Consider the following 21,236-nt stretch of genomic DNA (forward strand, 5'->3'; position numbering starts at 1 on the left):
CATGTATGCATACAAGAAGAGCTATATATGTACAATTATATGTATTTTCTTCTCTGTTGTTGCATAATTTATGGATTAAAATTTGATAGCGGTTTTCAAAAGCAAATTTAAATACACATGTATTTACTCTGTTAGGGTATGCATAAAAACTAATATACTCTGCGCAGATCCAAAAGGCGGTTATCAAATTCTATATAAGAAATTTAAATATGTATTTAATTCAAAATTCTTTTGTCTAGAGAAAAAGATCGAATGATATCAAATGTGAAAATATGCGAGAGGTTTACGAGTTAACATGACTACCCTTTGAAAATAAGCTTAAGAACTGAATTAAATAATAGTTAACTAAAAAATAAACAAACACAATAAAATATGTTGCAGTACATTATTCCCGCATCTGCAGTTTTGCCTCCAGCACCGATTTACAAATACATACACACAACTTAGGCAATCAAATATTATTTAAGCAAAAACGAAATGTTATAATAAAGCAATTAAAGTAAAATAAAGTAATAGTTTAAGCTATAAAAGATCACCATTTAATATACTAAACAAGTTTTCATTTTCGCACCTAGACACCTAACAATAAAATGTATTTAAAACTTTATAACAACATGTTCTTTCGATTTCCGCAACGATTCAAGCACATACAACCACAAAAAGTGCTTAAGTATGCGCTTACAGCCCTCAAATAATACAATACAAACAAAAATTATCGTACAAATGGAATCATTTCGGCAATACTATTTGTTCCCACATGAACAGTTTATGTATGTAGGTGTACATAGGTGACGCTGGCGATGCTACCATTTTTACTGATTGACTTTATTGTTACTATGTATTTTATCTACATAAATTAATGTCGTTTATATTTGTCCTTGCTTTATTTTAAATTTTTACGAGCCAAACTGCTCTTTCGCTTGATCAATTGGACCGAATTCGTAGCTACCACGTCCATCGAACTGCAAATAGTAGTCGTGATGCGTCCACAGCGATTTGCGATGTGACACTGTGAATAACGTAATGCCCGCCTCGCGGCAATAACTGTACATTTGACCCTCTACATCGACTGAAACCGCGCTCGTGCATTCATCGAGAATGGCAAATTGTGGACTGTGGTAGAAGAGACGCGCCATAGCAATTCGTTGCTTCTCGCCACCAGATAAGACATCAATCCAATCCTCAATGGCGTTCAAACCATTCTCACGCTGCTCCAAATAGGTGAGCTGTACGATGTCTAAATATTTCATTAGGTCTTCGTCGCTCTTGCCGCTGCGTATCATATCATCGCGTGTGTGTGGATAGATTACCTAGGCAAGAAAAAAATTTAATTGTATTATTTATATAATTAAAAGAAAGTGTTCCTAACATAAGGAGTGTGCTCGTACCCAAAACTATCAAAAGTTTTAGAAAACTTTTACTGGTTTTGCGTTCTCGTACCCAAAAAACTTGCAAAGAAATTGAGAGAGAAAAATGTGATAGAGAGCTGCAAATTTCTGCTGGAAACATTAGCTCTGTTCGCTATGCAAATGCCAGTAAGAATTAACCAGTAACAAGATTCAGAGAATAAGGTATCTTACTCTCCCAAAGAGAGAAACTTACTAAGTTTTGCGCGAACAGGATTTAGCAAACATTTGCAAGCTTCACTGCCAATTGGCGTCTACGGTTGCATTTCGACCATAATAAATTTTTTAAATTATTTCAGGTGGAAACCAAAACAGGACCTATACGTATATGTGTCCTTATTCTGACTTTCTTCAACATACGCTTCAATTTCTTTGTGGAAGTCACGTCGGATTTCCTACATCAATTTAACGAACTGTTGATTCAAATTAATGTTGAAACAAATGCAACCGTGTGCCACAATCCTGCATGCAAATTCTTGCTGGGAAAAATTTTCCCAGACACGGATTTTCGGGACCTCAAAAACGCCGTGATCCCGGATTGGCATCCCTAATATGTATGCATCTTGGTCAAGTAAAAATGAAGTTGCTAGCTAGCGTTGATGCTAAATATTTTTCGATTGAAATATAAAAAACAGGTAAATTTTTTTCGGTATAGAGCATTCCTAGAGGGTGAGTGCATCACTTTTTTTTGGACCACCCTAATGCGGATCCCACGCCCAACTGAAGTGAAACTTTTCTTTCTCTTTCACCCGTGTTACTATATTCCTAGGGAGCCATCTTTTCAAAAACCTAAAAATATTCCAAATAATATTCGGAGTTATATGCGATCCGCGTGCCAAATTTCATCAAAATCCGTCCAGCCGTTTCTGAGTGGAGGAGAAGTCTGTTGTTGTACCAGCATACAAATTCCACAAATAGTTTTTGGGGATTGTTGCTGGAGTGACAGTCCTTGGCCAGATGTAATCCGGTTACGTAGAACACCCGACTGTCGTGGGAACGTAGAAGGAGAAGTCCCGTATGGTTCAGCGCTTTAGTTGACATAAATTTTTAATATTTTTTTTACTTTTTCCACTCAAAAACCGAAATTTAATTATAAAAAGAGTTTTAAGGTTTGTTTAAAAAAACTTCTAACACAACTTCCACCAGCAATAACGCAAAAGTGGCTTTAACGCGTCGCAAAGCGAGCGAGTAGCATTTTAGATGCTAGGTTGCTACGTAACAACTTTACACCTAAACTGCAATGCTACAAATCGTGAGCTCCTCTACTGTTCATTAAAATAGCAAATTCATAGCAGCTCTTACCTGATCACGCAACGAGCCCAGTGTCATGTATGGACGCTGGGGGATGTAGAAGAGCTTTCCTCGCGGCGGCTTCGTCAATTTGCCACCCCATGTTGGCCACAGCTCACCGAGTATGCGGAATAAACTCGACTTACCACAGCCATTTGGGCCGCAAACCAGCACATTCATGCCAGATCTAAAAGGAGTTGAGTTGAGTGAAGAAAAATATTTTGGGGTATATTCTGCTACTCACTTAACTTCGAAGGTTAGCTCCTTGACCAACAGATCGCCGTTGGGTGTAACAAGTGGCACCTTTTCGAATCTGATGATATTATCAACGAAGGTCATAACACCTTTATTTGGCCCAAAACCATTATCACCATTTACGATGTTATTCACCATTGTGCGTTCATAACGTCCTTTATTTAGATCACTCAAAACTTTGATTAGTTCGGTCATGCGCGCCGTAAAACCTTGAGGAGAAATCGGGGTGTAATAAGCAGTTACCAATGCCGCAAAGCAGTTAATTAGCAGGAATAAAGCAACTCACCAGCTAAGCGAGACATTTCACGTCCAGCTAAAACCAAACGGCCAATAGCCTCAGCTAACTTTACCAGCATGCGGCCGTAAGTGTAGTAAGCCTGGGAAACAAGAAGCGTAACGTATATTTAAATAAACTACGATTTTTAAGACTAAATAAAGCGGCAATAAAGAGTGTGGAAATTTGCAGGATATAATAAAGACTGAAAGTAGCTGGTGCAAAATATGCATATTACACGAATATTATATAAATTAAAAGTGCCTGGAGTAGTTAAGCAATTCTGAAGTTAAAAACTTAAAATCTCAACGCACCTGCAATCGCTGTCCGCTTTTTTCGCCCGACAGTAAGGGATGGTTTTCCGCAAAGAAAGGAATTGAAACAGCGTAAAATCCGACAATTGACGCAAAATCTAACGAAATTTTTTATTAAAATGGCAGTAATTAAAAAATAAACAAAAAAGTTGATCGATTTTTTAACATACGCTGCTAATTATACTCACATTTTCCCACAATATTATCAACAATGCCCATGCTAACGCGGAATTCCAGGAATTTACGCAGATGTGCACGCAATTTCGAATAGCTGGCCAGCAGCGTTAGCTTCTCGCGTGTATTGCCCTGATAGAAGGCTACCTCTTCGGAGTTCGTTATGAGACGACTATTCACGTAGCGGAATTCACCTTCCAATTTTTGCTCCTCAACTGTAAGGCGTCCGGTTGGGCGTCGCAACCGTGTTAGAACGATGCCAGCGAACAGCAAATACAGCATAAGTATTGAAGGTGTCTAGTTTGAAGAAGAAGGAAAGGGGTTGCATAAAAACATGGCCGGCCATTCGCTGGTCTAGGCTATCAATCGGTTTTACCTTGCCACCCAGATTGACCGTCAAACGATAGACGTAAATGAAAATATCCAACACGGGCTTACTGATATTCGAGTACAGGTCTGTGGCACTTTCGCAGAACTTATCGATATCAGTGGTAAGAAGTTGATCGGCGTTCGCTATTCTATTATCCAAATTTGACATTTTGTAGTATGTGTAACCGCTGGAAAATGGGGTAAAAATGGTATTTCTAAATTTACACATTTCATAATGCATTTTGTTGTAGTTGAAACGGCATAAAAGTCACCCCGAGTTTTTGGGAATGCTGTTGGAGTTACAGTCCCTACGCAAGATATAAATCTTGGTCATTTCGGTTGCATAGGCCCGACTTTCATGCAATGTAAAACTTTTTTCTCTATGCCTGATTAAATTAACAAAATTTTTACCGCGAGAAATTATAAGCAGGCATAGCGCAAAAATGCGTTACCAGTTAGATGTACTTGCATAATTACCATAAGTACTGATTGTACAGATGATGTGTCAAATTTGTTCGGAATCTCAATTTCAATTCACCCAAGCTCCACTTTAGGATGTTCGTGACCACAGATATCTATAAAGAAGAAAATATACAATATTATTGTAACAGTAAAGAATAATTTACTCATTACTTACCATTGGCAAAGCGGCGAGATATTTTAGCAATGCCGATCTAAATTTAGCTTTGTTCATATGTATGATAGTGCTTTCCACTACTGTTGCATTCTGGATCATCCAAATATCACTTACGGAACGTCCAATTAGCGAGGCGGCCACCAAAAATAATAGACCAGTTTCCACACTCCAAAAGCGAGGTACCAGTATTGCTAAAAATAAAAGAGAATAGAAATGGTAGAAAAACAGTTAATAAAACAAACTGAAGATGCTAGATTTAAAGACTCAGGCTCTTGTAGCAATTATATTTTTTTGTTAGCTTATTCAAATATTGAGGCGTATTGCTCAGAGAGCGTAGAATACAGAGAAAATGCAAAACTAGCCTTGCCATCTACCTCGACAACATCCCACACTAATTCAAGTAAGCTCAATTTCAGTTGAGTTTTTAACTGATACAGACCTTTCTTCGGAAATCTGGTTATGTGGCAATTGTACAACTTGAGTAACTGTACCTCTTTAGCAACTTCTGGGAATTGAGGAAAACTCGTCGGGTGCTCATCAAAATTTCAAACTTTTCAATACAAATTTTTAGAAAAATAATAATGTGAAAATCACCGGTTATTTTCGAAACTTTTTTTGCCTTGTGTAGTGTTTTCCTGTAACGAATGTTTTTTATGGGCGTGTGTGAATCGGTAACACAGTTGTGTGGGAAAAGTTGGTGAATAATCAGCTTTATCATGAATTAAAGTTTCCCGAACCGGTTCACTTTTGGTTTCCATGGTTTTACTATGGGCGGATGACAAATTTTCGGGTGAATTATTAAAGTTTAAAATTTTGATGAAAATTTAATGATTTTTTCTAAATTTTGTACAAGTTTGTAACTTTTATTTATATAGTTTTGGTTGGTATATTTTTAAACAAACTATTTGTTTTTTTGTATTAACTTGCAAAATTCTACAAAAAAAATGGTGGTAAGTGTTGCGTGGCCACGAGCATATTTTACGATCCTTAGGCCTTAAAAACTTGCTAGCGGCTTTAGAAATAAGGGGCTGTTGAGTAGTTGCCTTTATTGATGATGTACCACTTATTGTTGGAGGAAAGATCTTAAGACACTAGCAAAACGTAGGTCATCTATTTCAAAGCGATACACAAATCCTTAATATATTATACATATTTTATAAGGGCATTTCCAATCTGGCGTAACGTGACATTTGTATGCTAAAATATTAAAAAAAAAAATGTCAAAATTTCAAAAAGGTTTTTCTACATTTACGTTGGGCACGTTCAGAAGGCGCAACAGCTCAGTAACTGGTGCGATTGCACCTTCTGAACGCGTTGTTGAATACTTCTGATCAACTGAATAGTTGCGTGTTGATGATCGTAATATTTTTCTGATCATTTGTGACAACATGTTGGTGTGTACCTTTGAGAGTTGAATTTGACAGCTAATGTATGAAGTCGTTCAGAAGACGCATAACGATCACTGATTTTTTTAGCAACGGTTGCGCTCAACTGCTGCGCCTTCTGAACCTACCCATTTATTCAGTAAAAAAAATTGCAAATCTCTGCGAATTGGGCAAGGCTATTAAATTAGTGTTAAATATTTAAGGTCAATTTTCCAAGTTTTTAAATGTAGAAATCTTTTCTGATTTTTATTCAATCATCTTAACTATCTGACGTGATGTTACCTGAAATTACGTTACTAAAATTTCCATTGAAAAAGTTTTGGTCAATATTATTTTTAAACGAATTTTAAACGCGGAGAAAACATGTATTTTATGTCGAACATACTTTTTATTTTGACATCAGCGCCACCAGTGGTTCCATTTTTTGCAAATCTATGTCTTCCCATAATTAAATTAGATATATTCTTCGTCATTGAGCGTCATTCCGCTAACATCCAAGATAGTTTGAAATATCTGGCTCATGGATTCAAGTGAATGAAATTTATTTGAGAGATTCGCAACGGTGTTGTAAGTCTCGTATTGTTGTATGTCGTAAACATTGAAAGCTCAAATAAATGTTTAGAGAACTTGAAAAGTCAACAAACTATTTTTTAGCACTACAAACATTCATGATATGACTTTTATGGTACTTTGCGAACCCCCTTAATATATATTTATGGTTTTTAGAGTTTACGACATACAACAATACGACACTTACGACACTTTCGTGAATACCCCAATTATATTCTATATCCTAAGCTGAGAGCCGCAGCCACTTCTAACGTAAAATGCCGCATGCTTGAAAAATTGTCAGGCCTATTTTCAATGGAGCAAGCCTCGAGGCGACGTAAATAAGCATACGATGCATCTCTGCGAGTGGTATCGTGAACGAATACGAAGACGAGTCTCGGCTCGCGTCTCGTTCGTTCGTCATAGAGCAGTGACTGCTGATGTTTATTTGGAAAAGTTACCGAAGACCCATTTGTATAAATTGGCTATAATCGTCAGAAGCTAGACAAGTGGGTAGTAACGCAAGAAGCCACTGCTGTCGAAAATGGCAAATATCTGAGGACAAAAATACATTTACGGAACATTTACTAAATGTATCGTAGAAAATATAGTGCAACGAAGTAAAAAAAAAAACAGTTGCCCAACGGCAAGGGTCTGACTGTACGAATGGACGCAAATATTTAAGTCCTGAACGTATTAAAAGCGCAACCCGTTCTTGGTAGAAAGGCGAAGGCGATGGGAAGACCAGTTGGACAAAGACCTGGCTTCAGCATGCATTTCCATTTGGCGCAGAAGGGAAACGACTGCAGCGCTTTATTGGGCTCGGCTAAATATCTTAGGCGGTTTTAACGCCAAAAACGGTTAAGTTTTTCGTAATTTTAGGATTTACTCATTAATAGACTTTTACGTAAGTTTTTGGGATAATTTTTCCAAATCACGAATCGCCCTCAAATTCACGAGCTGATTTTTTTTATCGGTAGTAGGTTTTTTCTTAACAAGGGTCGCTCCTCGGCAGGCAACGGCAAACCTCAGAGTGTATTTCTGCCATGGAAAATAACTTCTCATAAAAATACAATCGCCGTTCGGAGTCGACGTAAAACGGTAGGTCCCTCCCCTTTGTGTGACAACATTAAGGCGCACGCAACACTAACAAATGTGTAAGCGCCAATCTATTATTATATTAGTAGTGCACTTTAGCTTACAAGGCCAAAAATGGACAAAAAGTGGTGTCAATCGACGCGTTTTAACGCCAATAATAATAATCCGAGATCGGAAATTAACCTTTTAAATTAATTAAAGAGTTATTTGCAAAAAAAAAAACAATTGCACTTTTCGCACTTTGTTTTGATGCATTTCACGCAAATAAATTTAGTAAATGAACACAGCTTAACATGTATTTATTTGTTTTTGTACATTTGTGATATATTAAGTGAAACATATGTATGTGCAAAATTGTTTATTTAATTGCAATTTCAAGACCGGAATATTGCAATTAAATAAACAATTAATTTTGTGTTCATTTACTAAATTTATTTGAGTGAAATACATCAGAAGAGAGTGCGAAAAGTGCAAGTGTTTTTTGCAAATAACTCTTTAATTAATTAAAAACAGTTTATCTCCGCTCCCGGATTCGCGTTTTGCTGTTCGCGTACACAAAAATCCAGTAAAGTAGGGGAAATTGAGAGACCAAACTGACATTTCATTTTGATGAGAATCCGCTGGTTTCTGCTGGAAAATTTTTTACCAGCAGCAACTTGCCAGCAAGAAACACAGCTGATCAAAATCATCTACATATTGGCAATTTATGAACATGATGAAATTTATTTTATTGGTTTTTACTTCTAAAATTAATTATAAGAACTCCAAATGTTTGGAAAAAAATGCAAATACTAATTTTGTTACGTTTGCTTAGCAAACTGCTTCAGGCAAACTTTTAATTTATATTCTTTTAATGTTTTCTTATTTGTACTTTTGTATGTAAACAAAATTCCGATCACCTGTCGTGAAACTTGCAAGTTTTGCGCTCGCGTACTTTTGCAAACATTTCACTGCTTGAGAGAGAACACATAAAAATTCTATAGAATTTTGCTGTTGAGAGTTTTGTGCTGGAAGAATAAGCGAATACACCTATTACCTGCGCAAGATTGTTGTGCGGAATTTTCAAGATCGGAATATTGTAAACTTTTAATTTATATTCTTTTAATGTTTTCTTATTTGTACTTTTGTATGTAAACAAAATTCCGATCAGCTGTCGTGAAACTTGCAAGTTTTGCGCTCGCGTACTTTTGCAAACATTTCACTGCTTGAGAGAGAACACATAAAAATTCTATAGAATTTTGCTGTTGAGAGTTTTGTGCTGGAAGAATAAGCGAATACACCTATTACCTGCGCAAGATTGTTGTGCGGAATTTTCAAGATCGGAATATTGTAATTAAATAAATAATTTTGCACATATGTTTCAATTAATACTTCTCATTTGTACAAAAACAAATAAATACGTGTTAGGCTGTGTTCATTTACTCCATTTACTTCAGTGAAATGCATCAAATAAAAGTGCAATTGTGTTTTGCAAATAACTCTTTAATTAATTAAAAAATATTTTATTTCCGCTATCGGATTATTATTATTGGCGTTAAAACGCGTCTATTGATATCACTCTCGTCCATTTTTGGCCATGTAAGGGCCGACTTCGTAATGAAATTAAAGAATCTTTTACAATTTAAAGGATGCTTTATTTTGCTGATCGATTTCATAAAGCCACTTTAAAAATAAAGGTGCCCATAAAGGCTCTTTAGTTAAATACCCAGAATGGAAATTTAAATGACATAAAGTTTCCTTTTGCAAGAAAAAAAGTATGTAATTTTCTTAGTATAATTAAATACTTAAGGTACTGGCCCAATGCAGGCTTGCTTTGCTTGCTTCACTCCGAGAAGTGTCAAAAATTATTTGGAATATACTAAAATGTATAAAGGCTGGCCAATTGGCAGCTTTTCTTCACTTTCTTTAAGCGCCTCAAAGTTTTCAATAGACAAATGTTTTATTTGAAAGCGTTTTGTAGGCTTTTGACAAAGAGGCATGTTCCTGTTCAAAATACGTAAATTCAAACAAAAATTTGCTTACTTAATTAAAAAAGAAGCAATTCGAAATCAAATTTAACATATCGTTATATTATAGTAAAAAATTGCAAAGCTCACTTTTTACACGAGAAGAAAAAACTTCTTATAGCTCTTTTCTTCAAGTAATTCGCTTTTTTAAGTTATAGTTTTTTTATTAACTGTAGATATACATACATATGTATGTATTATTATTACAATTTCTTTTAGATACAAACATTATTTCGCATTAATATAAAAATAAGTCAGAAAGTTTTTGATACATCTTCTAGAGTTTTCTAGGAAATAATAATTAATGTTAAGGGAACAGACATTGACTTTTCAACCAGACAGCTGGTTACTTTGACAGCGTTTCAATCCGTCATTCGGCCACACAAGTTTTCAAACTAAATCAAAACAAACTAAAGTCAGCAAGGCACGCAAAGCAAGCCTGCATTGGGCCAGCGCCTTTATGACAATCAGCTGATACAATTTTGCCAAGATCAGCATTGCCTACTTTGTTATTTTCATTGAAATGAACCTTTTATTATTATTAATTTGCTATTGTATTACGAAAACACTTCGCGCTTAAAGTAAACTTAAAGGACACTTTAACATAAAGGAAACTTTTGCAAAAGGAGCTTTAAGTGTTTAATTATGAAATTGGCCCTAAGCTAAAGTGCAGTTTTCACATATATGTAATACTTCTATATTGGTAGTAAGCTAACATCTCAATGTGTAAGCATTCCGAAATCAAAGCGAGACAGTCTAGTACTGTTTTTGTCAATGTATTGTGTACGTGAGTGCCGTTTTTGTAAATGTGTCGTGTACATGTTTATTTATAAACGTATGTGTTCCTTTTCTTTCGTACGTGTTTATTGATATATCTGTACTGTAGTGTTTTCGGACGGTACTAGCTCTTACTGCCAATATAGGAGTATTACATATATGNTTATAAAAGCTTTGAACACACACACGAACCCACACACGGTGCCTTGCTAAGGGAGCCGACTTTGTCAAGAGGGAGCGAGAAAACTGTTTTTAAAGCAAACCTTTTATTATTGAATCATGTTACATATATGAGTTTTACCCTTTTATCTCCAACTAAAATTACATAATTATTTAACATCAACTTTGAAAAACTTATCAAAATAAAAACATTCAGTTTTCAATTTTGTTTGTTATAAAAAAAATTGTTGTGTCTAAAAAAATTAAAAAAATTCATAATTAAAAAAATTTTAATTGATTTTAATTTTAGGAAATCTGTCAAAATCAAAGTAAGTTTAGGTACATAACATTTTGTTAACTTATTTTATTCCTGGTCAACTATTACCATTTACAGATAAAAGTACAAATGACAGTCACAACAGCCATTGTTATCGCTGGTCTATTTCAAATTGTGCTGCGCACATCCTTTTTCTTCGAGCAGGAAAAGGGTCTTTGCTCACCTGCGCCCTCGCTTGCGAGTTGGATATTTCTCATTTCACTTTTGGATCTAATCTCCGATCTATGCCTCTATCCTGTACGCTATATGCATCTGCCATACCTCTGTCAGGTAATCGTTGAGACCATTATCACCATTTTACTAACGGAATTCGGCGCTATTGTTGTATGGTGTACACTGGAGAAGCTCATTTGGCGTTTAATAAAATCTATACTACTTGTTATGGGCATGTCCACGATGACCTATGCCAACTATGAAACTCTCATATTGGGCGTGACAACAACATCGATCAGTCTGGTGATATTGGCTTTTGTCGGTCAGGCGACCGATCACTTTCACATGATACGCAAGAAATGTCAACGCATCGAACGTAAAGTGGCGCTGAACATCGAAATGTTGTGGCATTATGTAAATGGTTGCGGCACGCCGCCACGCCGCTGCAAGGGCATGCACGAATGCATGTCGGATGATTTTGAGGATATTTGCTGTCCGAAGCGTAGACGCAGACGCAGAAGATGCTGAACTGGAACAGTGTGCGGATTATGGCGATCAAATATGTACATATATGGCGTAAAAAACGCTCATTTCGGAAGTATATTTACTCTCTCAAATCTCTGTACTAGCAAAGTATTGCAAGCTGTTGCATTCGAGCTTTAAGTGTATGCAGTTACTTATTTCCTATGAAAGCTTTCTTGCCTAAGTGTGCTTGTGTATGTGTGTGTATTGTTCGAAAGTACTCGTCCGAAAATGCTAATAAAATGTTATTTCCAATTCCCTCCTCTTTCAGTGCAATTTTCATTTGTTACAGGTAAATGCATATTCATTGCAGCACTCGTTTTATGTATGTATATCAATGTGTAAACATATGTGTCAACATATTCACACAATTGCATACTTATGAGTTTAAATATAGTTCAGTTCGACGACAGCTAACTATTGATATTCTATGTTTTTCATAATGAGGTCGCACGATTTTAATTTTTCCACAATCTTCTATCATTCGAATAAAGAAGTCTACTGCTGAGTTTCCACAAAGCTTTAAATGACAACATTTTTAATAACAATGTTGGGCATTAAAAAATTTCAGTCCCATTACGTACATAAAACCAGTCATTTTGTCTGTTTAGACATGACATTTTTAAACGGTATACATTTTTTGTAATTTTAATGCCTAGCGGAAATTCGGCACAAGAAAGCCGTGGCATAGTATAGTCGATAGTTCTAGCTTTAATATATGCTTTAGCGGAAGGCTCTGTCACCTTATTTTTATTTGCTAGAGCTTCTCAAATATTGCAAAAAATGCGATTTTTTGACGCTTTGACCTCGTTTTTATCAAAATCTGGAGCTGATGGAAGCTTTACACTTGCGGATTCGTAATCAGCACAAAAAGGTCCATCAAAAACAGGTTTAACATTTTCCGCATCAAAATCAGTGTTGCCCGGTGTTATTTGTTTTTGATTTTGGAATTTTTGTTTTTGTTTTTTGAGTGTGTGTGAAACTTGAATAAATCAGTGTTTATTAGCGTGGGTTGAAAATGCGCTTTTTTAGAATTTTGATTGGTAATAGCAAAAATATGGTTCATTATGCTCTAAATACAATCTGTGTGAAAGATGACAATTTTTGGTCAATATTTTAGCAAGTTTTGGTTATTTTTCTTTGTTTAAAAATGTTTATTATTTGTCGAATTTTTCAAATTTTTGTACAAAGTTTGAAGTTTTTATTTACATGGTTTGGTTAAATAACACATTAATAGTGATCTTAGTTCTCCCAAAAAATGTTGGCCTTCCACGGAGCAAAATGTGTTTGATGTTATACTCAACCCTGCAAAAGGGCATGTTTTTGCCTTCTTACCCTTTTCTAGCTCCCTAATTGGATAATATATTCGTTTTAAACAACCATATGGTTTTCAGCGAAACGATCTCCCCTGACCAAGCTTCAAAGGGCAGAGAATGTGCCGTTTTTGCCTTACACGAGTGTGACATTTTAAGAAACGAACACAAAATTTTCTTACCGTTTGCCTTTATTTTAGAATCGAACACGAAAAGATAAAGCGGCAATCAAAAGTCGACATTTTTTGGTAGAAACGAAAGGAAAATATACAAGTAGGTACTTAAGTACATATTCGAGTTTTGTTCTTCTCGTCATGATTGATGGATGGTAAATCTTCCAATTTTACTCAATTAAATTTTGCTACACACAAAATTCCGCCGGTTTGAATTTTGTTTTTGCTTGCACTCTTCACGTTTGACGTGCAATCTTCAATAATTTACTGGTTTAAAGTGCTAAATAAAATTCTTACTCAATACTTCAGTGGTATGACCTACTCATTCCGAAACCCTATTCACGTCTGGCAGCATTACCCAAACGACCGATGAACAGCTAAAACACGGTTGACTTAACAAAACAAAGCAAATACGTAAAAAAAAAAAACCTAGCGCTAAACATGTTAAATTTTTCCATGCATATGTATGTACAATGTACATACAGTGGCGGTCAAAAGTGGATGAATGGTGTTTCGTTTTGAATATTTCCATGTTTTTCAAGCTATCAAAAATTTTTTTTGATATTTTTTTTATAAAAATATGGTTCATGCCAAGGTACATTGAACAGGTAGTATCAGTAGAGCAGCTGATTTGATTTATTTTCAAATTATTTGGTCTCGAAAATGTCAAATATTTTTAATTTTTTCTCACAAAAATTCTGAATTGTTAAAATCCATTTGCATGTGAAACCTTTTTCCATACAAAACAAGCGATTGAATAGCAGCTTTTGGAACGTTCGCCCAACTCGGCAGCACGACCGCTGATTACTGGGCCTTGCAAAGGATGGATCAATGCTTCGAGAAGCAAACAAATTTACTAGGAAAGAAAGTTGCATCAATTTTTATTTTTTCCAATTTCAATTTTTTATTTTTTATAATTTTTTGTATTTCACATGGCACGCTTTGATTTAGAAGAAAAAATTCAGAACAGTTTTTGACACTTTCGATACCAGAAGCAACAACAAAATACACGCAAATGTTGTTTTTGCTCTACTGATACTACCTGTTTAATGTGCCTTGGTTCATGCTTTAACAAAAACCATATAAATCACACTTTCAAACTTTATACAGAATTTAGAAAAACTCCACAAATTTGTATCTAAATTTCGAGCTTGTTAACCAGATTTTTTTTTTTTAATTTTTATACAGGATTATAAAATAACAGGATTATAAAATTTTAGTAAAATTGAGCGGCTAAAGAATCGCATTGATTTTTATTTATTTTTTTGTTGACGGCGTTTTGCACTTTTTTCCATGTAAACATGAACTTTTTGTGGAAGAATATGCGCAAGACCTATTGTGAAAAAAAACCGCCAAGGCCGTCAGCAAAAAAAAAAACATTAAAAATCCATGCGATTTTAAGCCGCTCAAAACTTGAACTAATTAGAGCATGAAAAACATTGTAAATATTACATTATTATTGAGGGTACGACTATTTAATTACATATTTGATAATCGTAATTCGGTAGGTGGTAAGATTGCCCCTAACTTAGAAGAAGAGAACTAAGTTTATTTGACTGAAAATTATAGTTATTTTGATTTGGTCGGTTTTATATTAATGTGACACTGTTATTTTATGACTTACACTATAATATTTTAACGCAATTTCGTGTGTTTTTATCGATATCGAAAATTTATAAAAGTAAGGCAACAATAGGGCAAAACGGTTTATTTATGAGATTTACGCGGTTACGAGGCATTTAGCCGTTTAGATTAATAGCCATAATATAGAGTTGTTGTTGCCAAGGTGAAGTTTTGTGTACTTACGCAACAACTGTCGTAATTGTTTGAAGAATACAGAATTGACATGTGCCTTTGTGCCCTTTTTGTCTTTCTTTTCAGCGATTGTGTATTGAATTTTATCCTCATAGCCCGGTTTTCTGAAATGAAAGGAAAAATAATTGTTGAGTATCATGGTCATGAAGATTTAAAAATACACTAGGCGACAAATGAAGGTATACGCTTTCTTTTAATATAATATTGACAATTATTTTCATGAAGCATTTTTTCCTGTAATTATTAATGCAAATATAGTTCATTCTGTAATATAAACCATACAAATCAAAGTTTCACACTTTATATAACGCACACAAAAATTCAAAAATATAAAAAAGGCAAATGCAGTCTCCAACACAAAAAAAAATCTCAAAAATCAACACGATTTTTTAGCCGGTTGCAACTTTCGCTCTCTTCTTTAGGCTAAACTTGAGTGGGCTATAAAACAAAGTTTCATGAAAATAATTGTGAATATTATATCAGGACAAGTTATACCTTTCATTTGTCGCCTGGTGTATGTAGGTATGCATTTCCAAAGAGAAGCATGGATTTTGAATTGCTTTAAGTTCAGCGGTTGCTGTAAACGGGCGAAAAGAGGTACATGCTACCACTCTGTAGGACCTGGTTCAATATTTGGTCCAAGCAATGTCTAAAACTAGAAATAGTTTTTTCTAACGGTGGTTGGCCTCCGGCAGGTAATGCCAGACCTCCGAGTGTATTTCTATTTCTGCCTTCTCATAAGGTGTATTTGACGTCCGGAGGAGACGAAAAATTGTAGATCCCTACATTCGTCTAACAACATCAAGACGCACATCACAAATTAGAGGATACGATCGGCCAAACCCAAAAAAAATTAGAATTAGCGATAGCGAATGTTGGAATCCGGCTGCTGGATAAGTTTAATTTAAACATACTGTACGATGGCAAACCATTAGTTCATATTTTTCTCGAAGAATCAATCTACAGGCCTGCGAAGTTTAGCCTTATTTGATTTTTTTTATTGATGCCATGCATATTTTAGAAGTTTTAACAATTTTAATGAAAAACAAATTCATTAATTTAAAATTAAACTCTTACCTAAAACCGAACTAAGGCATCTCCCGAAACCCAGGTGTCCCAAGCCCTTATTTCAGCCCAAAATCTCGGGATATAATTTAATTTGCGACCAAACTAGAATAGAACGAAATTCAGACACTGTAATGTAATGTAACGTTCCCCGAAAAAAGAAGTTTCCGAAATCTTAACGAAATCTTTCTGTTACGACTTTTTTACGAATCTTCAAAGAAAATTATATGAAGTGGTTGACCCGAACTCGTAAAGAAATTTCTGTACGAAAAATGAAGAAAATTTTGGGAAAATTCGGCTAGAAATCTTTCACATAGCGGCATTATTCTCATTGCTTTACCGATTTTCTTCCGAAATTTCCTAAACGAAACGAAGTGTGCACATTTGATTTAATTTTAGAAAATCCGGTGAAAAATCGGATGAGTTCTTTACGAATTCTTTTAAATGTCTCAACAATTCAGAATACCATGAAAAATGGTTTGCAGGGTTAATGGTTATAATCCCGAAAATCCCGGTATTCACAAAATAGTCCGGAATTGGATGCCTTAAACCGGATAATATAAGGTGAAATACGCCTGCACTTAGGAAATTCTGAGAGTATTTTTGGCATGAACCAGCTTGTCATAAAAACATAAAAACCCATCTGCCGTTCGAAGGCTGCGTAAAAGTGCAGACAGTCCATTTTTGTGACATCAGGACGCCTCAGAAGGGGAGAAGAAGCTCGGCCAAGTGGCAATTATTTTTTTTTGTGATTTCTTTTTAACATAGCGTAGTAACTAACAGTTGCTAACATCGATGATGCAATTTATTTCCTAAACACCCAAATATTGAAAATTTAATCTCAGCGTACACCAGCGATGGGCAGAGAGATCTTTTACTCTGCACGCGGCTATACAAAATGTATAGAAAGCTTAAAAGAGCTTTGCCCGTGGGCAAGGCAGTGCCCATCAGTGGCGTACACTCCCTTACCATTGGCCCTAGCTTTATTGACTTTAGTCTTCCCTATGGCAACCCGAAATTCCGTTTCCGTTTGAATCAGTTACTTCCCGTTTTGTATAAACCTATAAGATTGATTTTCCTAGCAGTACAAGTAGAATATTTTTCTTGACATTGATCTAAACAGGAAAATTATTGAATTACGACTTATGAGGAATATACAAAAAAATTAACTACCTATTGTATTACTTAAGAACTTTTCTAACTTTTTTCTAGGAATCCGAATCGTGCATTAACTTCCGCCAATAATTAACTAGACTTTTTTTCATTAACATTCACACCTTATTACACATTACATTTTTATTATAAAAAAAAAGTGTATGTTTTGCTCTCGAAAAAAAGTTGCAATGAAATGATTACTACGTTATTGGAAAGGGTACATATGCAGTTCAGTTAAAGTGCCAGAAATATATAACATATGTATGTACATATATAAAACATATAACAATTAAATATAAGCCTGTCATAACTATTGAACTTTGCTGTTATTACGTTACAACTATTTACAAAACTCTCATATACATAATCGTACAAATATGTTCTTATGCAATGAAAAATAATTAAGATACATGCGCTAAAAAGTACAGTTGCTAGGCTTCCTTAAAATATAATAGAGCAGCACACTGTATTTCTATAGTATGTGGGTTTCCAATATAGCCACTTGAACTTTGTAAATGTTTTCCGATATGTACATACATACATATGTATGTATTAAATTGTGATGAGGAGGTACCTATGTACACGACTAAATACGTAAACTCATTAAGCAGAGCAACACGTGCAACTCAATAAACTTTGCTTTCAAATGAATGTTTGGTTTAAATAACGTCCCTCCCGTTCTCTATTGCTATCATGACGGACACAATTATTGCATTTTTAATGCAATGTATTTTTTTTTTTTTTTTTTTTTTTGGCGATTGATTTTATAGCTCAAAGTACAATGATTAATCAAAACAGGAATAAAATTTCAGTAGTTAGAAGTATTTTTATATGGTTCGAAAATTATTCATGGTGTTACTTCACTCTAAAAATACATTATACTGTGTTCAGATATGAGCAAATCCGAGAAATAATCAACCAAAAACGAAAAAAATTCATGTAATTTAAATTATATTAATTTCATATTTCTTTTCACACTTATTTTAGAAATGCGATGCGCCACCTCTACTTCATGAAACAAAGCTTTGAATAGCTTTAGTTTTAAACACTACAGTGGGGAGCAGAAGTGACTACACGGTGATTTTTGTTAAATATTGGCAAGGTTTTTAAATTACATTTTTTTTTGTTATTTTTTCATAAAAATATAGTTCATGCTTCAACCAAAACCATATAAATCNTGCAAGGTTTTTAAATTAAATTTTTTTTGCTATTTTTTCATAAAAATATAGTTCATGCTTCAACCAAAACCATATAAATCAAACTTTCAAACTTTATGCATTGACATCCCTATTTTGGGTTACTATCTCTCGGATTTGCCCTATCTGTATTCTTCGAGTGAAGTAAAACCATAAATAACTTTAGAACCATTTAATATGTTTTGATTAATCATTGTACTTTGAGCTATAAAATCAATCACCCAAATTAAAAAAAAAAACTACATTGCATTAATAATAAAATAATTGTGTTCGTCATGATAAGAATAGCGCATGTATTATGATATTTTTTGAAACTTAATTCAATTTATACATTTTTAATAATTTTAATTTAAAATATATTTCATTCTGGGCCATTCCATTGTGACTGGTGGGACATTTTACTCCAAAATGTGATCGATTGTGAATTATAACTATGTCGTCGAAACTTATACAACAGTACAAGATATTTTTTAACACATCGCACACCATCTTCACAAAAATGACACAACTCAAAATGTGGAATTTTTGAAATTATGCACTAAAAATGTATACAGAGGTTGCATTTACCTTTCAGCAAAAACTGGAGCAAATTTTTGTTATAAGGAAAAGTCTTCCCTGCCCATATGATTAGCATGTGCTAAGAAATAGTTTATCGCATTTTCTGCCGAACGTGTAATTTTGAGTTGTGTCACCTTTGAAGAACGGTAACTAATGTATAAAATTGCTTTAACAGAAATACTAAACGATTTCTTAGTTTTATGTAACTAGCATTTGAATGGTACGCTGAAAAGAACTCTATTTTACGCTTGTGCACTCAAATATAAATTTTAGCCAAAACACTTAATCTTGACGACCGATGTTTTTGTGTTGTAAAATATGAATTATATCGACCCATTTGCGCAAAATTATCGTATGTTACAACAAAAACCAAATTTTAGAGGAGTTTTTTTTTCTCTGCTCTGGCTGGCATTATCAATACTAAATTCTAGATTTGGTGAGATAATTGAGTAAGTTAATTAACCTCAAGCTTTTTTCGTGGAAAATTTTCTTTTTTTTTGAAATAGATATGTTTTATGTTTTTTTTATTAAGTTTTTACATTAACATTAAACAATAGTCACCTTCAACAAAGACATAAGTTTAATTAAAATTAATGTTTTGAAACAGTTTTAATCTTCGTCGTTTAAGTTTATTTTAATTTTGGTGGGTAACAAAACATCTGCAAAAGATTTCCAGTTTTTTAACTCAGAGTGCCAATTTCGATGCAGTCGTAACTTGAAGGATTGGTTCGTGCATTGCGAATGATTATGGGCCATTCACTAGGCGCCCAAATAGTACGATTTCGTACAAAAGATTCAATTGTACTATGCACAGAATCAACTGACATCATAGTATGGCGTGGAAGTAAATATGTTATTTTAATCTTATTTATGAAGGTCGAAGAACTAAAAAAAATATGACAGCATTGCTATTACGCCCACAAGAAAAAATTTTATTGTCACATACGATAAAATTTACAGTTAATTTTAATGGTAGCTATAGGGATTTCAGCTACATATATTATTTTAACAGGTGATGCCTTATGGGATGAAGAACAAGAACAAGTCTAGAAAAAAGAAGTCTGATGAGGAGATCTGGTGATCTCCGAAATANACTTACATCAAGTGAATTTCGTAAAATATGTAACATACGATAATTTTGCGCAGAGGGGTCGATATGCTTTCGTTTTCAATAAAAATTAGGTTTATATAATCTTCATAGAAATATTNATAAACAAAATCGCGGTACAAAGCTTAATAAAAATATTAAAATAAAAATGTTAATAAGNTTTTTTAATATTTTTCAACAGGTTAATAAAATGTAGTCATTTAAAAAGAGGTTACTACTGAAATAGAGATAATTAGGGCGTATTTAAATTTATGCGGTTTTCCTCTTTTACATGGAATGACCTTTCTATAACAGAAACCACGTATGTGCATAAATAAATATTTCGAAGCTTGCACAAATGTCACAAAAATTAATCAAACTTAAAAGAATTTTCATCAAAATTTCAAACTGCTTAATATTTAATTTTTAGAAAATTGTGCAGTTTTTACCCCATTCAATTTTAGTGCAATAAAGTGCAAGTTTCAAGTCGCTAAAAATTACCGTTGAACTTTTAGATTTGTTTTTTTATGGAGGGTGTTGCGAATTTTCTGGCTATAACACATGATTAAAATCTATTTTACTTTTCTATGTGGAGTTCGAGGAATCTGAATTTGCAACTTATTTTTGCCAAAAGCGGCCGGCGGGTGTGCTTAGATGCAAAGAAACATGAAAAAACACTAGGGGTATTCACGATCCGGCGCATACGGTGCATAGATGGCATAAATATGATGGTTAGAAAATTCTATTGTTGTTTCATGTGTTAAAACAACAACAACATTAGCCAATCATGCTATTTATGCTACCTATGCACAGTATGCACCGGATCGTGAATAACCCCACCCTTATTGTTTAGAAACATTGTTTGTACTTTTCCTTAATGTTCCTTCCATGTTTGTTACAATAAAACGTACCCTACCGGTCATAAAAATAAATTGTAGATTCAGATTCTCCCGACCCCAAGGCCCCCAGAAAGGTCTTTTGTATGAATAATCAACTTCTTTAAAATTTTTATTGAGCTTTGTTTTGTACCACGAAGTTGTTTATTAGGGAAAATTGAAAAGGCAACAAAATCTAAGCGGTAAAAGTTATAGCAGCTAACCATATATTTTGCACATCGATGATGCGGGTTCGATCCCTGCTGAAGTCTAGAAAAAAGAAGTCTGATGAGG

At 34.3% G+C, this 21,236-nt stretch overlaps 2 protein-coding genes across 2 annotated transcripts; one reads left to right on the forward strand and one right to left on the reverse strand.

The window, feature by feature from the left end:
* Positions 1 to 49: 49 nt before the first annotated feature.
* Positions 50 to 15,551, reverse strand: Abcd3 (ATP binding cassette subfamily D member Pmp70). Its single transcript, XM_017626587.1, has 11 exons — positions 15,502 to 15,551; positions 14,998 to 15,110; positions 4,720 to 4,910; positions 4,560 to 4,657; positions 4,090 to 4,270; positions 3,728 to 4,010; positions 3,540 to 3,637; positions 3,238 to 3,328; positions 2,941 to 3,160; positions 2,709 to 2,883; positions 50 to 1,310 (listed from the first exon to the last, which is right to left on the reverse strand). Exons 1-11 carry the CDS (start codon positions 15,534 to 15,536, stop codon positions 897 to 899), a joined length of 1,899 nt encoding a protein of 632 aa, XP_017482076.1. The 5' UTR covers positions 15,537 to 15,551; the 3' UTR covers positions 50 to 896.
* LOC108371094 (uncharacterized) lies at positions 11,100 to 11,808 on the forward strand. Its single transcript, XM_017626589.1, has one exon. The coding sequence runs from the start codon at positions 11,100 to 11,102 to the stop codon at positions 11,709 to 11,711; it is 612 nt and encodes a 203-aa protein (XP_017482078.1). The 3' UTR covers positions 11,712 to 11,808.
* Positions 15,552 to 21,236: the final 5,685 nt, after the last annotated feature.

This window comes from Rhagoletis zephyria, unplaced genomic scaffold (assembly GCF_001687245.7).
Source record: "Rhagoletis zephyria isolate East Lansing unplaced genomic scaffold, Rhagoletis_zephyria_1.1 Rzeph_scaffold_04701, whole genome shotgun sequence".
Taxonomy (NCBI): Eukaryota; Metazoa; Arthropoda; class Insecta; order Diptera; family Tephritidae; genus Rhagoletis; species Rhagoletis zephyria.

Coding starts and splice junctions, on each gene's coding strand:
- LOC108371094 (XM_017626589.1), top strand. CDS start 11,100: ATGACAGTCACAACAGCCATTGTTATCGCTGGTCTATTTCAAATTGTG.
- Abcd3 (XM_017626587.1), bottom strand. CDS start 15,536: ATGCATACCTACATACACCAGGCGACAAATGAAAG. Junction 4,658..4,719: donor ATCTCGCCGCTTTGCCAATG/GTAAGTAATGAG, acceptor TCTTCTTTATAG/ATATCTGTGGTCACGAACAT. Junction 3,638..3,727: donor TGATAATATTGTGGGAAAAT/GTGAGTATAATT, acceptor AAATTTCGTTAG/ATTTTGCGTCAATTGTCGGA.